The sequence below is a fragment of the Sycon ciliatum genome, chromosome 1 (assembly GCF_964019385.1).
Source record: "Sycon ciliatum chromosome 1, ocSycCili1.1, whole genome shotgun sequence".
NCBI classification, from domain to species: domain Eukaryota; kingdom Metazoa; phylum Porifera; class Calcarea; order Leucosolenida; family Sycettidae; genus Sycon; species Sycon ciliatum.
Window position 1 is genome coordinate 77,700,505 of NC_088643.1, and position 15,855 is coordinate 77,716,359.

The 15,855-nt window shown below is 48.9% G+C and overlaps 2 protein-coding genes across 3 annotated transcripts in view; one reads left to right on the forward strand and one right to left on the reverse strand.

Moving 5' to 3' along the window:
- Positions 1-775: 775 nt before the first annotated feature.
- Positions 776-3,907, reverse strand: LOC135807603 (uncharacterized protein K02A2.6-like). The gene has a single exon (XM_065321245.1). The coding sequence runs from the start codon at positions 3,905-3,907 to the stop codon at positions 776-778; it is 3,132 nt and encodes a 1,043-aa protein (XP_065177317.1).
- A 1,815-nt stretch (positions 3,908-5,722) lies between these two features.
- Positions 5,723-15,855, forward strand: part of LOC135805608 (chloride channel protein B-like) — a 28,430-nt gene continuing 18,297 nt past the window's right edge. The window contains exons 1-3 of one of the 2 annotated variants that reach the window (XM_065319672.1): positions 13,865-14,227; positions 14,326-14,416; positions 15,359-15,409. In XM_065319672.1, coding sequence (XP_065175744.1) covers positions 14,202-14,227; positions 14,326-14,416; positions 15,359-15,409 — 168 coding nt within the window. In that variant the 5' untranslated portion in view covers positions 13,865-14,201. Of the gene's footprint in view, positions 6,604-13,864; positions 14,228-14,325; positions 14,417-15,358; positions 15,410-15,855 lie in introns of those variants that run through there. The other variant, XM_065319671.1, reaches the window with a different exon arrangement.

Genomic DNA, 15,855 nt, shown 5'->3' on the forward strand with positions numbered 1-15,855 from the left:
TCATTGTTTCTCGTCACCTGAAAATCTCAAAAGGAACGCGGGCGGGCGGAAAAAAAACAAAATAGGGTTTGAAAAACAAAAACTGCTATTTACACTACAAAGGCCCAATTTATGACCTAAAATCAGACTATACACCACGCGTGACAGTTTACAAGTTTACCGATGCCCGGAACACTGTCAGTCCAAAACGGTGCACTGTCATGCACTGTCTTGACTTGTACCGGAACTGTGTGTAGCAAAGAAGACGACCAGGTCGTGTGGTGGTGTGGTACTTGAACTACCGGTATGCGTACATACACGGTGCAAAAGTCGTCCTTCGGTTCGTGCACTAGCACTGCACTCCAGATTTGACGCCGCGCGTACTTTTACAACGCCTTTTTATGCGTGTTTACCGGGACGCGAGATTTTTTTTTTTTGGTCCAATCCTCAAGAAAGGTACGCGCGCGGTGACGAGAAACAATGAAAAAACTTGGTGTGGCCTAACTTTAAAATACATGTAGCAATAATATCAAAGGCCCAATTTTTTTACTTTCTTCCCGTTGCTTATTTTTATAGTGATACATGATGTACATGTACATAACAGAATTTTTTATGGAAATACGGGCACTGTCAACTATGCAGCATGCTCATTTGTCAAAACGCCATGCTGGAAGTACATGTACATTGTATTTCCTTGCCTTTCATGTGTAGATTGAAAAAAGAAGAAAAATCGATCGTATCGCATATAGTGATGCATCGGTTATAGTGATAAAATCACGGAAATCAAAAGGGTACGCTATAGCCGATACAGACTGTAGTAGTCAACAACCACCAGGTATGTTGTGTTACCGAATTGACATAGGTCAGAACCAACTCGCTGCCACGGGAGTGACGGAAACTCAGTCGGTCGGAGAGGTTCAGGAGGTTGGCTACGGTGCTGACAGCATGTGCGACATTGCGTAACAGCAGAAGCGACGTCATTCTTCCAGGACGGCCACCAGACAGATTGGCGGGCCTGCGCCTGGCACTTGACGATACCGTGATGAGCAGACGTGTGCAGCTTGCGGATGACCATATCACGCAGAGATGCAGGCACAACCACACGTGCACCATAGAAGATACGACCGTTGGCAACAGAGAGATGCTGGCGGGCGGCAAAGTATGGGAGGAGGTCAGCAGGGACGTCCTTGCTGTGATCAGGCCAGCCAGACTGAACAAACTTAGCAACTTGCTGCAGGACGCGGTCAGCCTGGGTGGTATCTCGTAGGGCAAGCGAGAATCCAGACGACATGTACTCTTCGCCAGCTGAATCGGCAAGAGAAGCGATCTCGTCAGTCAGAACAGACAAGGTAGAGATGGTGGTAGGTAGTGGTGCTCGAGAGAGAGAGAGAGCATCGGCCACAACGAGATCACGGCCGGGGACATGCTCGGCAGCGACGTCGAAACGAGCCAGTCGAAGTAGCAGACGCTGGCAACGAAGTGGCACTCGATCTAGATCACGGCTGTTTACCAGGGGAACCAAGGGCTTATGGTCAGTATGCACCGTGAATGGCTTGCTACCAACGAGATACTGGGCGAAGTACTCACATCCCCAGACGATGGCTAGACATTCTTTTTCAATCTGCGCATAGTTGCGCTCGGCGTCGCAGAGAGATCGGGAGGCGTATGCGACAGGTTGCCAGCCAGCTGACTGCTGCTGGAGGAGAACAGCTCCCAGACCATAGCCACTGGCGTCAACGCGCAGAAGAGTTGGCTTAGAGACGTCGTAGAATGCGAGGCAAGGAGACTGGCTAGCGAGTTGTTTGAGCCGTTGGAAAGCTTCTTCTTGGGGAGCATCCCAACACCAGACTGTGTCAGCGCGGAGGAGCAATCGGAGCGGCTGAGAGGCGGTGGCCATTTCCGGCAGAAACTTGCTGAGATAATTAAATATACCCAGCACGCGACGTAGCGCAGGGAGATCAGCCGGTGCCTGGAGCTCGGAGATAGTGGCGAGGCGCTGCTGACTGGGGCTGACTCCATCAGCGGAGACGACATGGCCCAAGAACTCAACTGACAATTGGCGAACATGTTCCTTGTCGGGGTTAAGGGCGACACCAACATTGCGCAGGATTGATCGGACCTTCTCCAAGGTAGCATCGTGCTCCTCGACTGTCGCGCCAAAGACCAGGATGTCGTCCATGAAGACGCACTCCCCTGGAAGGCCATCCAAGTATTGCATTAACTTGCGCTGGAATATTTCTGGCGCCGATGTTATGCCAAACGGAAGTCGACGGAAGTAGTAACGTCCGAATGGCGTGATGAACGTGGTGAGCTTAGCTGTTTCGGCATCAAGAGGCACCTGCCAGAAACCTTTCGCTGCATCCAGGGTGGTGAAGCATGTTGCGCCATTCAGCTTCGCCAACGTCTCGTTGACGGTGGGCAGGATGAAGGTTTCGCGCCTGACCGAAGCATTCAGACATCGCAGATCTACGCAGATCCGGACGTCGCCGTTCTTTTTGGCAACGGGCACCATGGGTGCGCACCAGTCCGTAGGCTCTGTGATCTTTGTAATGACATCGGCAGCTTCCATGCGGACAAGCTCTGCTTTGACCTTCGGCAGGATCGGAATCGGCACACGACGAGCTGTTGAGCACTGGTACGGAACGGCATCAGGCCTCAGAGCGATCTTGACGGGCTCACCCAGCGTGCGTCCAAGAGGTGGCTGCTTCTCTTCTGAGATGCCTTTGAACACAAAACCCATTGCTAGTGAGGCTTCGCGACTCAGGAGGTTGGACTTGCCCCGTGTCAGAACGTGAATCTCCAGCTGGTGCTGCGAGGAACTGAGCTTTGGGCTGGACAAAGTTGCGCTGAATGTGCCTTTGCAGTCGATGCGATCACCATTGGCTCCTGTCAACCGTGTTGTAGGAGAGCTCAGAGGCGGTGGTGACTTGAGGGATTCGTATGTTGCTGGAGTAATCACAGTGATATCCGCTCCAGTGTCAATCTTGAACGGTACGGACTTCCCGTACAACAGCAGATCACACATCCATGGGCTACTGCCTGATGCGATACTATCTAAATCCAAGTAGGCCCAATCCTCAGTCACACCCGGATCGTCCTGTGTGGCCAGAGAATGTGCACCAGAGCTACTGGATTGCCTGGAAGATGAGTGTGACCCCTTCTTGGATGAGCGACACACACGGGCGTAATGGCCTTTCTTGGAGCAGCTGCGGCAGGTAACATCCCGAGCAGGACAGCGGTCGCGGGTATGGGACTTTCCACCCCAAAACATACAGAGATTGTGAGACTGACTGCCGGCAGGTCCATCAGACTTACTCTTGAACGATCCTGTGCTCTTACGAGGAGCAGCAGAAGCACCAGCGACAGTGGCTGACGCAGGTGTAGCACTGGCATGGCCGCGCTGTGAGGCGACTTGCTGGCGGACGAGCCCGTACCCACGAGCTTTCTCTGTAGCCTTTTCCAAGGTCAGATTGTCCGTCAGCTGCAAGTCCGTTGCTAATTTCTCATCTAGCAAGGTGGCAACGAAACGGTCACGAATGCGATCGGATTTGTCGAACTCGCATGTCTCAGCTATCACGTGCAGACGACGGAGAAACTCTTCCACCGTCTCACCTGGATGCTGCGCTGCACACTCGAACACCATCCGCTCGTGGAATAGGTTCGTCTTCGGGGTGAAATAGTCACCAAACTTCTTGAGCACTTTGTCGAAGTCTTTCTTATCAGCGTCTGCGTCAAACTGAAGCTGCAGGAACACAGGCTCAGCGTCCGGACCCAACGCATATTTCAGAGCTGCTACCTGGACCTCACCATCTTCCTTGTGAAGCTTGGTAGCAAGGCGGTAGGTCGAGAATCGTTCTCGCCACAGAGGCCATTTCTGCGGGGCAGAAAAGTCGAAGCGGTCAGGGACCGGGGCTGTGCAGGTTGACATTATTCTGACACCATGTAAGGTTCGATCCTTGAACTTTGTTACTTATCTCGAGCACACCCACCCACCATGCGAGAGCATTCTATTCTGACTTCACTTCTTGGGAACATAAACAAGAACAAAGAAATGCAAATCACTCCAGATTATCAGAACTGGACGGAAGGTGCTAGAAGCAGTAGAAGAGGATAGAAGGATCCATAACCGGATGTGTACAATACGATGACAAGCTAGACCACATAGGTTGGTTGATCATGAACGCGTGTCATGTGCAGGTAAGCCGTACATGGATGGAGTGTCATGCGATGGCATAGCAAGGCACTAGATGACTGTGCATGATAATGATTACAAGCAACACATATAACTCATGTGTAGCACATGCAACATGTTTGTCGATGTACGGGTTTTCCACCACACTCGACTCAAATCGGCCCACCTTCCTATCCTCGCCGCCACGTCACCTGGTCACAGAGTGACAGACTCAGTCCAGCGCGATGAGAAGGAGAAATGTCGTCATATCAATAATTATTACGGTCAGCGACTCAACGTGTCAGCCTGGAGCCGTGGTGCAGCACGCCACTTTCCTGATTGTTTGGCTTTGGTTTTCTCATGGTCAGCCAGTGGAAGTGGCGACTGGTGAGCTGGGAAAGTCTGCCACCAGCTTCTACGAGCAAGTCGCGTCTTCAGGCTAGTCATCCGCAGTCATCAGGTCGTGATCCGACAAGACCGGCATAGGAGCCAGGAAGTAGGTAGCAGCAAGAGTAGATAAACATCTTTATCTACTCTTGCTAGTAGTATTATACCAAGAGTATAATACTCTTGATTATACTAGTCTACTCCCCCGATCGTAGCAGCCGGCATACGGCCAAGCGAGTTCCGGTTGGATTCGGTGCCGCCTTTCGTTTGCTCTTTTCCCCCTTCTACACTACAGTGAGCACTGAGTAGTCTACACGCATCCGTGACGTGTTTGTGGCCATAATGAGGTTGCACTTACCGGTAGATGTAAATACGAGCTTGCGCCAGTTTTCTGTTCCCTTTCCTTCGCGCTGACCATGATTGAGAAACAGAGGGTACCAGGTTCAAGTCCTGCCTGGAAGCGGAACTTAGGATTTTTTCCAGCCGTGCTGCGACCCACCGCTTTAGGAGCTGCACTCTGCGCCCTGATCTTTGAGGGTGGTGGCGTCCCAGCGGATGCGGATCTCCAGCCGAGTCTCACGCGACCCGCAAATCTTCAATCTTCTTCTTCTTTCTCCTCTAGCGCTATAATAGCTCTGGTGTTCCGCTTGTTGTTCTCTCTTGCAACATTGTCAAATTTTATTATTGTAGCTTCGGGTCATTATGATAGCAACTGTTACTTTTTTTTATTACTGGACCATGGAGCTCCGGTTCACGGGTGCGATGCGGGGGCATGCGGTGCACCGGTACGCGGTGGCCCATAGGCCAAGGTTGAACGAACGCGTCGTACAAAATCACAACCAGGGGGGTTGTCGTATAGGGCTTTTACAACTCCCGAATCACAACTACGGGGCACACAGGAAGATCCCTCCGCCAACGATCTGGGTGCCCTCGGTGCGAAAGAGTCACTTCTGTACTCCTGTGTGGTACGACCTGTTGTAAATATGTCCAACACAGCTGTACAGGGTCAGGTAGGGATCAGGATCGGGACGGGGTCGATCACGAATGCATTCGTACTCGTAGATCTACTAGCCAAGGGTTGTACAAAGAATTTGTCTAAGTACATTTGTAGTCTTGTTACAAATCCGGCTTTGTTATGTGATCCATGGGCCGAGGCACTCACAAGCTGAAATGATTTTTTGTCGGATCGTAACTCAGTCCCACACTAGACTGAGGTGATCAGGTTAGCTCTTGAGAGGCGAACGAAGGCGTTTCTCAGGTCGAGTCGCCACCCAATAGTCTAGGAAAGCAGTTTGCCAACAACACTCAGTTGCTGAGTCAGTGGCTGAAGGTTATTTCAGTTTTGAAAGAGAGCCACACGCGATGGGGTTGTGTGACAGCCCATAACTGAACAGCCCAGTAGACCAAGTCATTCTCTGCCCACCTTCATCCCGACGGCAGGCACCGGGCGCACCCGAATGAATCCCAGTTACTCGAAGTATTGGAGCGGCCGAACTGGTAAAGCTGGAGTCCCTTTGACAGATCCAACCAGTAATGTAGAATGTGGAGAATGCGGAGGAGATCAGGAGTCCGTTTCCGACAGTGGCTTGATATCTGTAATGTTTGTGTCACGTGATCAAGGCGACATGGACAGCATACATAGCAACGATACACTAGGGCTGGACACGAGATCAAGGACGATGGATGTAGCCGACGAGGGATCCGAGACTGGCAGCGGCTGTTGCCCTGAACTTGTAGATGAGGCGACGGCCGAGAAAGATGAACGAGATGAAACGAGCGATAGACCTGTACAATATCAGGATGGGGGCAGTCTCCTTCCGAACGCGGCTTGCTCTGATTCAGGCACGCCGCTGTCTTCGAACTCTCAACTTCCGACTCAAGCAGGGCAAGGTGAGCAGCCGCAGCATTGCTCCACGCCGGTGGCTATGGAAGCTGAGCCAGCTGAGGTCTTGGAGACGACAAAAACCGCCATCCGACCATCGCGTCGTGTACGACCTCCACGTTCCGGAAGGTCCCCTGCTTCGGAAAGGACATTGACCATGACAGCACACTGTGATCAAGAGTCGGTAAGCGCTGCTGTCGATCATGTGTTCGTTTCATTGTACAGTGTGTTTGATTGTACTTGTATGCCGGTGTGGGTGTGGGTGTGGGTGTGCCGGAACGCGTGAACACTAGGGAATATGTACATTATGTATGTTTCGTTTCGTTTGGACTCGCAAGTACAAACGAGTTACACGCCCAATCACACGACAGCGAATTCGACGAGGGAATATTTGAGTACATGTAGTAAAAACGAGGAGCGGACAAAGAATGCGGTCTGTTATCGAGTGTCAGCTTGGTAGCAGTAGGTTTGCATTGTTACTTTGCACCAGGGAGTAGTAAAATACTGCTCCCTGCTTTGCACGCTCAAACGGGCCCAATGCCCAATCAAGATCAGGTTAAAGGGGAAGTTAAGGCAAAAATTAAAATTTCACCAGTTGTAGTCTTCGGGGTGCTGAGTCGAATGGTCTTGGTCCGAGAAAGCTGAGACGCTCCCTTCCTACTTGAATCCCAATCGAACTCGCACACTTCCACCGAAACTGGGTGACTGCGCCCTACAAGATGGGGATTTGTATGCAAAATGTCACTAAAAGCGCCATTTCGTTCTTATAAAAGCACGGATGACCGCCATTGGCCCATATGTAGTAGTCTTTTGGACGCTGAGTCGACTGGTTTTGGTCCGAAAAGGCTGCGATGCAGCGTTCCTCCTTTATTCCCAATCGAACATGGTTGAACAAGCGGTCACGTGCTCCTGCGTACACCAGTCACCTGGTCACCGTGCCTGCAGGGTACAACTTACTAGCCTGTTTGACCTTTTTTGGGTGCAGTCCTGTCACTCGAGGTGAACTCGAGTTGAACCTTGGTGTGAAAGTTGCGGCTGCTGGCGTGGTGACCAGGTGATTTGGGCACCCAGGAGCACGTGACCACTTGTTCAACCATGTTCGATTGGGAATAAAGGAGGAACGCTGCATCGCAGCCTTTTCGGACCAAACCCAGTCGACTCAGCGTCCAAAAGACTACAACATATGGGCCAATCGCAGTCATCCGTGCTTTTATAAGAACGAAATGGCACTTTTAGTGACATTTTGCATACAAATCCCCATCTAGTATGGCGCAGTCACCAAGTTTCGGTGGAAGTGCGCGAGTTCGATTGGGATTCAAGTAGGAAGGGAGCGTCTCAGCTTTCTCGGACCAAGACCATTCGACTCAGCACCCCGAAGACTACAACTGGTGAAATTTTAATTCTTGCCTTAACTTCCCCTTTAAAACAAGGAAGAGCAAAGCGGCGCATACGCGCGCATACGAAAGGTGAGCAGAAACAAGAGCCGGAACGGATGAAGATGACCAGGATAACATTGGAAGCCGGGCACCGCGGCAAAGCGAGTACCAGTAGTGGGAGTCGGACGGCAATGAAAAGGACCCAACTTGCACTTGATACTCGCGGCGAAGTGAGGTCAATTTCCATAAGACAAGGAGCAAAACGAAATATCCGACACCAGTTCAAAGAACATGAACGTATAGGAAAGCATTCAAAACACTTGACCACAGTTGCACGGATGCATGCAAATGAAGGAACTGGAAGGAAACCAGGAGAATGCTGAATAGGCTGAACGCGATATTTGCATTTTGCATTCCTGAAAGAAACACAACCAGTCCACAACCAACTGGTCCACAACCAATACGGACACGGATTCATTTTGACAGAAACTTGCTCTTGTTCATAGTGGGTGAACCTATAATGTGCTTTTTGTTTTCATTTGGTCGCGTGCTCACACCACTTTGCTGGCGCCCGACTTACTGCTGCTTTGACACCAGTTGTAGCTTTTACCTTCTGCCATAGCGATCTGCTTCATCCTGTCTCTTTACGCATCTACCAGAAGTCACTGAGTCACTGATGAATTCTGAAGAACTTTGAAACAACAACAACAATAACAATAACTCTTATTGGCCACTGACCATCGTGAGAAATAAATATCTGAAACAACAACAGCAGCAGCAACAGCGATAGTGACAATGACAACAACAACCACAACAACAACAACAACAACAACAACAACAACAACAACAACAACAACAACAACAACAACAACAACAACAACAACAACAACAACAACAACAACAACAGCAACAACAGCAACAACAACAACAACAACAACAACAACAACAACAACAGGATTGAAAAGCAGGAAACCGAGAAGAACGGTTCAATCCCTTGCAGAGTGAAGAGAACGCTCTGTATGGAGGGGGGCATGTGTGTGTATGTGGTGGTGGTGGTGTGTGTGTGTGTGTGTGTGTGTGTGTGCGTGTGTGTGTGTGTGTGTGTGTGTGTGTGTGTGTGCGTGTGTGTGTGTGTGAAGACAGCAGATGTGAGATGCCCACATCAGCAATGCCGAACTATTGCGTATGTGAGGTGACCAGCAGGCATCATCTGTAAACTCCGCCATCGCCGGCTAGAATGGCTGGGTCACCTGGTGCGCATGGATGACACCCGCATGCGCCAATGCCTTTTATCCGGCCACCTCCGAGCTGGCAGACCTGCCCATGGACCAAGTTGGAAGGTTGTTGGTTTGCGCTTCGTAGATATGTTGGAGCTAGGTGTCAGTTCGTCGAATGTCTCAATATTCTTGTCAGTTTGGTGCCTTGTCGCACTAGCTGACTGTATATTATCTCGTTACCTTGGTGGACTGTTAGTCATAACTAGTAACTTATATTCTCTTTACATAATTAATACTATTGGGGGAGTATTGGCTCAACATCTGGGTATTGTAATACTACTTTTTTGTGCTATTGTCCATACCCATTCCCGGTGATGATTGATGACTTCTACATGGTGTCATGGTATGACTGCGTGTACACTCTTTCTAGTGTTACTACAATGTAGGCGCATGATCGATTGGGCGAATCCCGAGCAAGTGCGCTCCAACTGAGCGTGATCGTTCGGCCGAATCCGGAGTGGGTGTACTTGGAGTGCAATCCGACCACACCGGCCCCCACACTGGGAGTGGCTGGAATGGAAATGGACGTTGCTGTTGTTTGACAGCTTTCATAGTATCGTTGTGCGTACCATTGACGTACTACACCCTTGCTTTGTTCTATTGGGTTAGCGTTGCTCGGACCACACCAACTACTCGCACTCAATCCAGATTCGCCAATCGATGACACCCTAGGATTCTTGTCTCCAAGCCGCCTTTTTTTAAATGGGCTTTTCACCCCAAAATCAAAAAAATTCCCATGGGACAGGTTCCCCGGACCCCGTCTCTTTATGATGGCTGCACCAATGTTGAATGCCGTGGCCTTCCAAAGCCCCTGATTTCGTACCACAAAGTTGTAGCTATGAATGTAATTTGTACTTGGTGCATAGCGGATCGGAGACCAGAACGTGTACACTAACTAAGGCTGTGTTTACATGAGCCGTTTCAACCTGGGTCAAGTTTCAACCCGCCATGAACACAGATTGACTGGCGCGTTTACATGACGCATTGCGCTTGACCCGGGTTGAAATTTCGCCCCGAGAAATCGTACTAACGTAGCTCTGTGCGCATCTCGCGCCAGTTTGAATAGCACTTCACATGCTAATTCCGCACAAAAGGATTTACGTGACCACACAGGACCCTAGAGGTGGACTTTTAGCGGCAGTAGAGAGGTTCCGCACTACGTAAAGTTGAGCAACTTTACGTTAGTGGGCGGGGAAAACCCGTGAATTCACGAGTTTGCACTCCACTTACGGAAAGTTATCTACGTAGAGTACGTAGATAGGGCTCTGATAACGTAGCTGGTCCGTAAGTGGATTGAGGTACAAATTTATGACTCTCTCCCCAGGTCGATCTGGTCGTACACTGCCGCGTTCGGAGTTGCCAAGGGCAGCTACGTGATTTGAAAACTCCGTATGGCGGAACACAGATGCGCATGCAGTTTACGTAAGACTTTCCGTAGATCGACTACGTTTTTTACTAACGTAAATACGTTATGCGGAACCTCTCTATTATCAGTATTTGACCCGGGTCAACTGTCTTCATGTAAACGCTCACATATTTTGTCTATCGTACAGACTTTCAACCCGGGCTGAACTCGACCCGGGTTGAAAATTCTCATGTAAACGCAGCCTAAGTTGTTATGAGTATGTGCGACAAAGTAAGTTGTAAACTTGATATTGTATGTGCTATGTTGTACCAATGACAGTCACAGATAACCATTGCTATCAAGAGTCCTCCACCACTCTCCCGCATACACTTGTCACATGATAACCTATTTTTGCCGCCGCATAATTATAACCATCCCTAAACTAATTACTTGATACTACTTGAAACTTGATTCAATTTCTGGTATCAAAATTGTATCTGAGCCATCATTCCAGGTCAAGCTGCAACTTACTTCACAAGGAAGTCATTCGGCCAATTCAAAGTTCAAGTGCCATATTTATTATCGTAGAATATGCACGTGGTGCATATTGGGTCTTTGGAAGGTTCGCTGCTTGCATGCTTGCGTTTGAAGGTGGAAATGAAGCATACAAAATATGTCAAATACCTCCCAGTCCATTGATCCATGCTCCAAATCAGGGATCCCAGGACCTCTTCAACTACGGGTTCAGTTTTACGACTTCCCTTGGTCCAGATCTGTGGTCCAGTGCAGCGTGCATAATTATAATGTGGAGCTACATGTACTATAATTATGATCAAGAGTTCATAACCCCCCAGAGTGTGCAACTCGTGATCCTTCTCAGCACAAATCAGTGCCGCAACGAAATCCAAACTTCATACGTCATGTAGTGAGTAGCTATGACGAAATGGGAAGTTTGGCCCGGACCTACTTCGCCCGTTTGCCCAATTTGGGGTCTTTCTTTACGAATCCACGGTCAGGTATTGTACGTAACACGCCTGGAAAGGCTCAAGTACACAAAGAATTATTTTAGAGTTGTCGAACAGTTTTCTCTTTTGAGTGTCTCTCCGATAAGAGAAGAACAATGGCCACTGTTGAACCTAAAGCAAAGCGCTCCCCATTGTCGCCGGAGTGCAGTGTCTCTGTGGACGATATTCGTCAGTTTTTGTTCGATCTGGGCTCCTCATTTTCTTCTCTCGACTACCCTCGATTGTCGAGTGTTGGAAATTGTTAATTCTTCCAGCACCTGGATAGAGATTTATTGCTCGAAGTCTGTGCTTCTCACATGCAATGGAACACCCGTCAATTTGAACCGTCTGGTTGTGAACCCAGCAGGAACATTCACTGCAGGTTGAAGCACATCTACTTCGAAATCGATCGGGTCTTCATGCCGTGTGCCAAGACTAAAAAGCTATTTCCATCAAATCTTGTAAATCTATATCCATGCCTATTCTTGCTATCCCGGAGTCACGAACTCTCCCAATACAAGCTTTTCAGACAACGAGCAGAGAAACTCTCTTCAAATAAAAAAATTCTGTGACTGTCAGGGCTCACCACGACCATACAAAGCGTCAATAACGGTCATTTGGATTTGACCAATCAGCGCACAGCAAAACGGGCTGTTTCTTGCAATTGTGGGGTGTTTTCTGAGTGGAGCTTGGCTGTATTCGTTGGTTTTAGACATTAGGCCATTGTGGATTCGTGTTCAGAAGGTGTGTCTTTGGGGGGTTACCGTCTCGAATTTTTCGATTTGGCCTTCGTTTGGCTGAGATCGGATGGTGAAATCACTCAAACGCGAAGGCGTGCAAACAAGTGAATGAAGAGAAAATTAGAAATCGGGGACGGTAAACCGATAGAGAATTCAAAGACCTTGAAAATGAGCTATCGATGATGAGAATCGGCCAAGGAGAACCGCTGTTCTACTTTTTTGAAGACATCAAGGTCGGCCGTGCGTCGCCGCGCGCACCAACAAAAACTGGCAGCCGTGCGCATATCTGCAAGTGCAACAAGAAAGGGCGGAGGAGACAGCAAGCGTTCCAAGTGAAGAGTTTACCTTCGTGTTGACTCGAGCTAAGGACTCATGCCAGTCAGGGATCATACTAGTCACCTCTCATCATGGTCATGACTAAGGGATTCATTTGTGACAAGGAAACTCCCCACTCGCAGCGTGAAAGCTGCGAGGCCAAACAGAAAAGAGTGTGCCGAGTCGCGATCAGGAAACGCTGAGTTCTACTGACAACATTGGTTAGCTAGGCGCGGAAAATTCTTGTAGATGCCAGGACTCAAGTTCACCAGTACCCCACGGACATATCTTGGTCGACACCCACCAGCGGATTTGAGAAAACTGACCAAGATTGCTTGGAGAAAGGACGTCTTCTCCGCGTGTCTTTCTCGACATCAAACAACAAGATTCGCTTCGGCACTGGCCCTTCGCTGTGCAGAGTAGACCAGGAAGTCGTAAAATACCGGTATTTTACGACTAGACTGTACATCGCTGTACATCGATGAGCATGAACTCGGGTGCGTAGCCGCTATGACTGCACAAACTCTGGTTTTGGCGGCATTCAAAATGGTGGTCGACGCTTTTTGAATTATTTTGTATGGTCGTGGTGAGCCCTGACTGTGAAATCAAAGCCGTTCTGCTGACACTGCATAGCCCGTGCGCGTGCAGCAAACGTTTTACGTGACACTTCCGTGGCTTGCTTCAAAGCAACCTTCAACTATTACCAAGAGTACATGAAAACCAGAGTGTGCAGCTCGGATGGGTTGCTGTCACGGCGAAATTCCGTGATTACATCATTTTAGTGATGTAGTGCGTACAAGCAGGATTCAAGCAGGCCTCTTTCTGCACAACTGCAGCTCAGTTGTACGCACTACGCCATTTCCCGCCTCAGATCTGGGCCAAATATGATGTAATCACGGAATTTCGCCGTGACAGACACCCATAGCAGAAAAGGCCCCAAGCTGCACACTCTGGTTTTCATGTATTCATTATTGTACTCTTGCTATTACTTGGAACCCCCGCCGGATGTACCAGATATGCACATGGGGATATGGCCCCATCCGCCCATGCTTGCCCGGGGACCGGATGACGCAATGTTTGGATTTCGTTGCGCCAGACCCCAACCTGGAGTTGCACACTCTGGGGGGTTATGGACTCTTGTTATGATGTAGCTCCCACTGCACTCCCAGCTTGTAGCTCGTCATCTGCCATGAAGTCATATATCTCGTCATGGATACGGGAATAACGGCGTTTTGTACGTAGTCTACGGCGTTTCTTGGAGATCGAACGATCTTTGCGGAATCTGCATGCGCTGCGGTTGTTGATCTTCTCTGTTCTCGATATCGAGCGAGCTCGGCAAAGTAGCTAGCATGCGCATGCGTTTCACTGAAGAAGTCAGCTGACCAACTCCTAAAGCGAAACATCTGGGAAAGCAAGCCAGCTGGCTGGCCTCCAACAGCCGCCGCGTTGTTCATGATCTGATGGTTGTTGACTGCACTGTGGCCTTGGGCTGAATCGTTTTGTTTCCTCAGATATTTATTCGAGTCATTTAGCTGAACCTGTGGCCGAGGGCCGACTTGCTAGCAGTTGAGACCAGTGAGATAGATAGAGACAGAGAGACAGAGAGGAAGAAGATCGGGTATATACAGAGTCTTTCCGCAGTTGTTGTCCTATGAAGACAAGGAAGGGAGATTTCCTGAGGGCGAAGCGTAATTTCATGGCCTGACCTCCAGAGAGCGCGGCCTGATGAGCAACCATGAAGAAAGGGAAAAGTTAGTTTGTGGTCTCGGTCCGGACCCCTCCAATTTCTTTGTTGCTGAGCGTAAGGAAACGTTTGATGCGTGTATGTCATCCATATTTCGCGGTGTAGAGAGCTGATCAAGCCAACGGTGATGCTGGATACCGAAGGCGCAGTACCCATCTCACGCGGGTATACTTGGGATGGCGGAGAAATTCCCAAGGTCGGTACCGGAATTGCAGCTTGCAGGGTCCTTAGGCCAACTTACTCATTCCGCAACAGGACTTGCCAAATCGGAATACCCTTAGACTTACTAGATCAACAGATGACATGTCCCGTCACCGAATTGAAATCGAAAGTTGATATGACCAGATGCAGGGCATATGTTATGGCGTAGATCTATGGCCTGAAAAATAGTTACTAGTTGTATCTATTTGTGGAATTTGATCGTAGTCACCACATCAGTCAGCTGCTTGATTTTGAAATGGAAATTGCCAAAAGTAAATATTTGCCAGGTTCCAAATTTGGTCTTTCTTTCCCTTGACCAATTCCTTCATGTGTAGTGTGAAGGCTTGCTTATGTTTGCCAGCCACCACTACTTTTGAAGGAGTACTGGGAACATTCCGTACTAAAGTTGCTTTGGCGAGCTTTCGCGTTGGCAAAATTGTTCTCTGTCTTGAGGCTGTAATTTAACCGTCTTACAACTCGTGCATACGCAACACATGATCACATGCGGCCAGTGAAAGCATGGGCATAAGCAACCTAACAGTGCTGGAGTAAAATTGTTTTTTTTTTACTTCATGTGCACCTAGCTTTCATTCCTGTGCAAATGTGCATCCAGTGCCACCATGACATTTCTGCAATCAGCACGCTGTTCATATAACGTCCAGCTTGTATTGAATTTTGCCGCAAGTAAGTCCCAAATAATTATAATAGCAGTTAGAATAGTGGAACTCCTTTAGCGACCTCTTCTCCATAGTTTTTGTTCCGCGTCATGCATGTACATGTACATGCATGTATTGCACAGAAGGGGGCAAGCAGTTCATTCGTAGCTGTGGGTTTCAAGATCGAACAATCATCAGATGATTGTATGCGTGTATGTATGTGTGTATGTATGTGTGTATGCGTGTATGTGTGTATGTATGTATGTGCCCACATAATTTAGCCGATGCATGTGCCAAATCCAGCAGCCCGAGCCATCGGTGCCGTTCCCAGGGTAAGTTTTTAGTGTACAACTGCCCGGTTGCACCAATGCAGACAAGACATGAAGCTTTCCCTTGTGGATTTGTACATGCGCTAAATGAGCGCAAGCCACATTCTTCACTCCTCCATTGCCATAAAGCACACAAATCTGCACCTGACCCGATGATTGCATTCTGCTGTAACGCCGAGTGCGGAAAAAACATCCGAGCTAGAAAGTCACCAAAACTTCGCAAGGTGCCAGGTTGGAACCAAAGATTTAGGAACACCATGTACTGGTGACTTTGTCTTATCATGTAGCACTGCATGGGCAGTGTAGTACTGTACATGCACAAGCTCAGAACAAGAAAGAAGTTGCTAGAATTTCGCAAAGAGAATAAATCGCTAACCTGGAGCGGAGATGTTCTTCGTCTCCCGATGTTGCTGTATGTGATGTGGAACGGCATACTTGCAATAATCTTG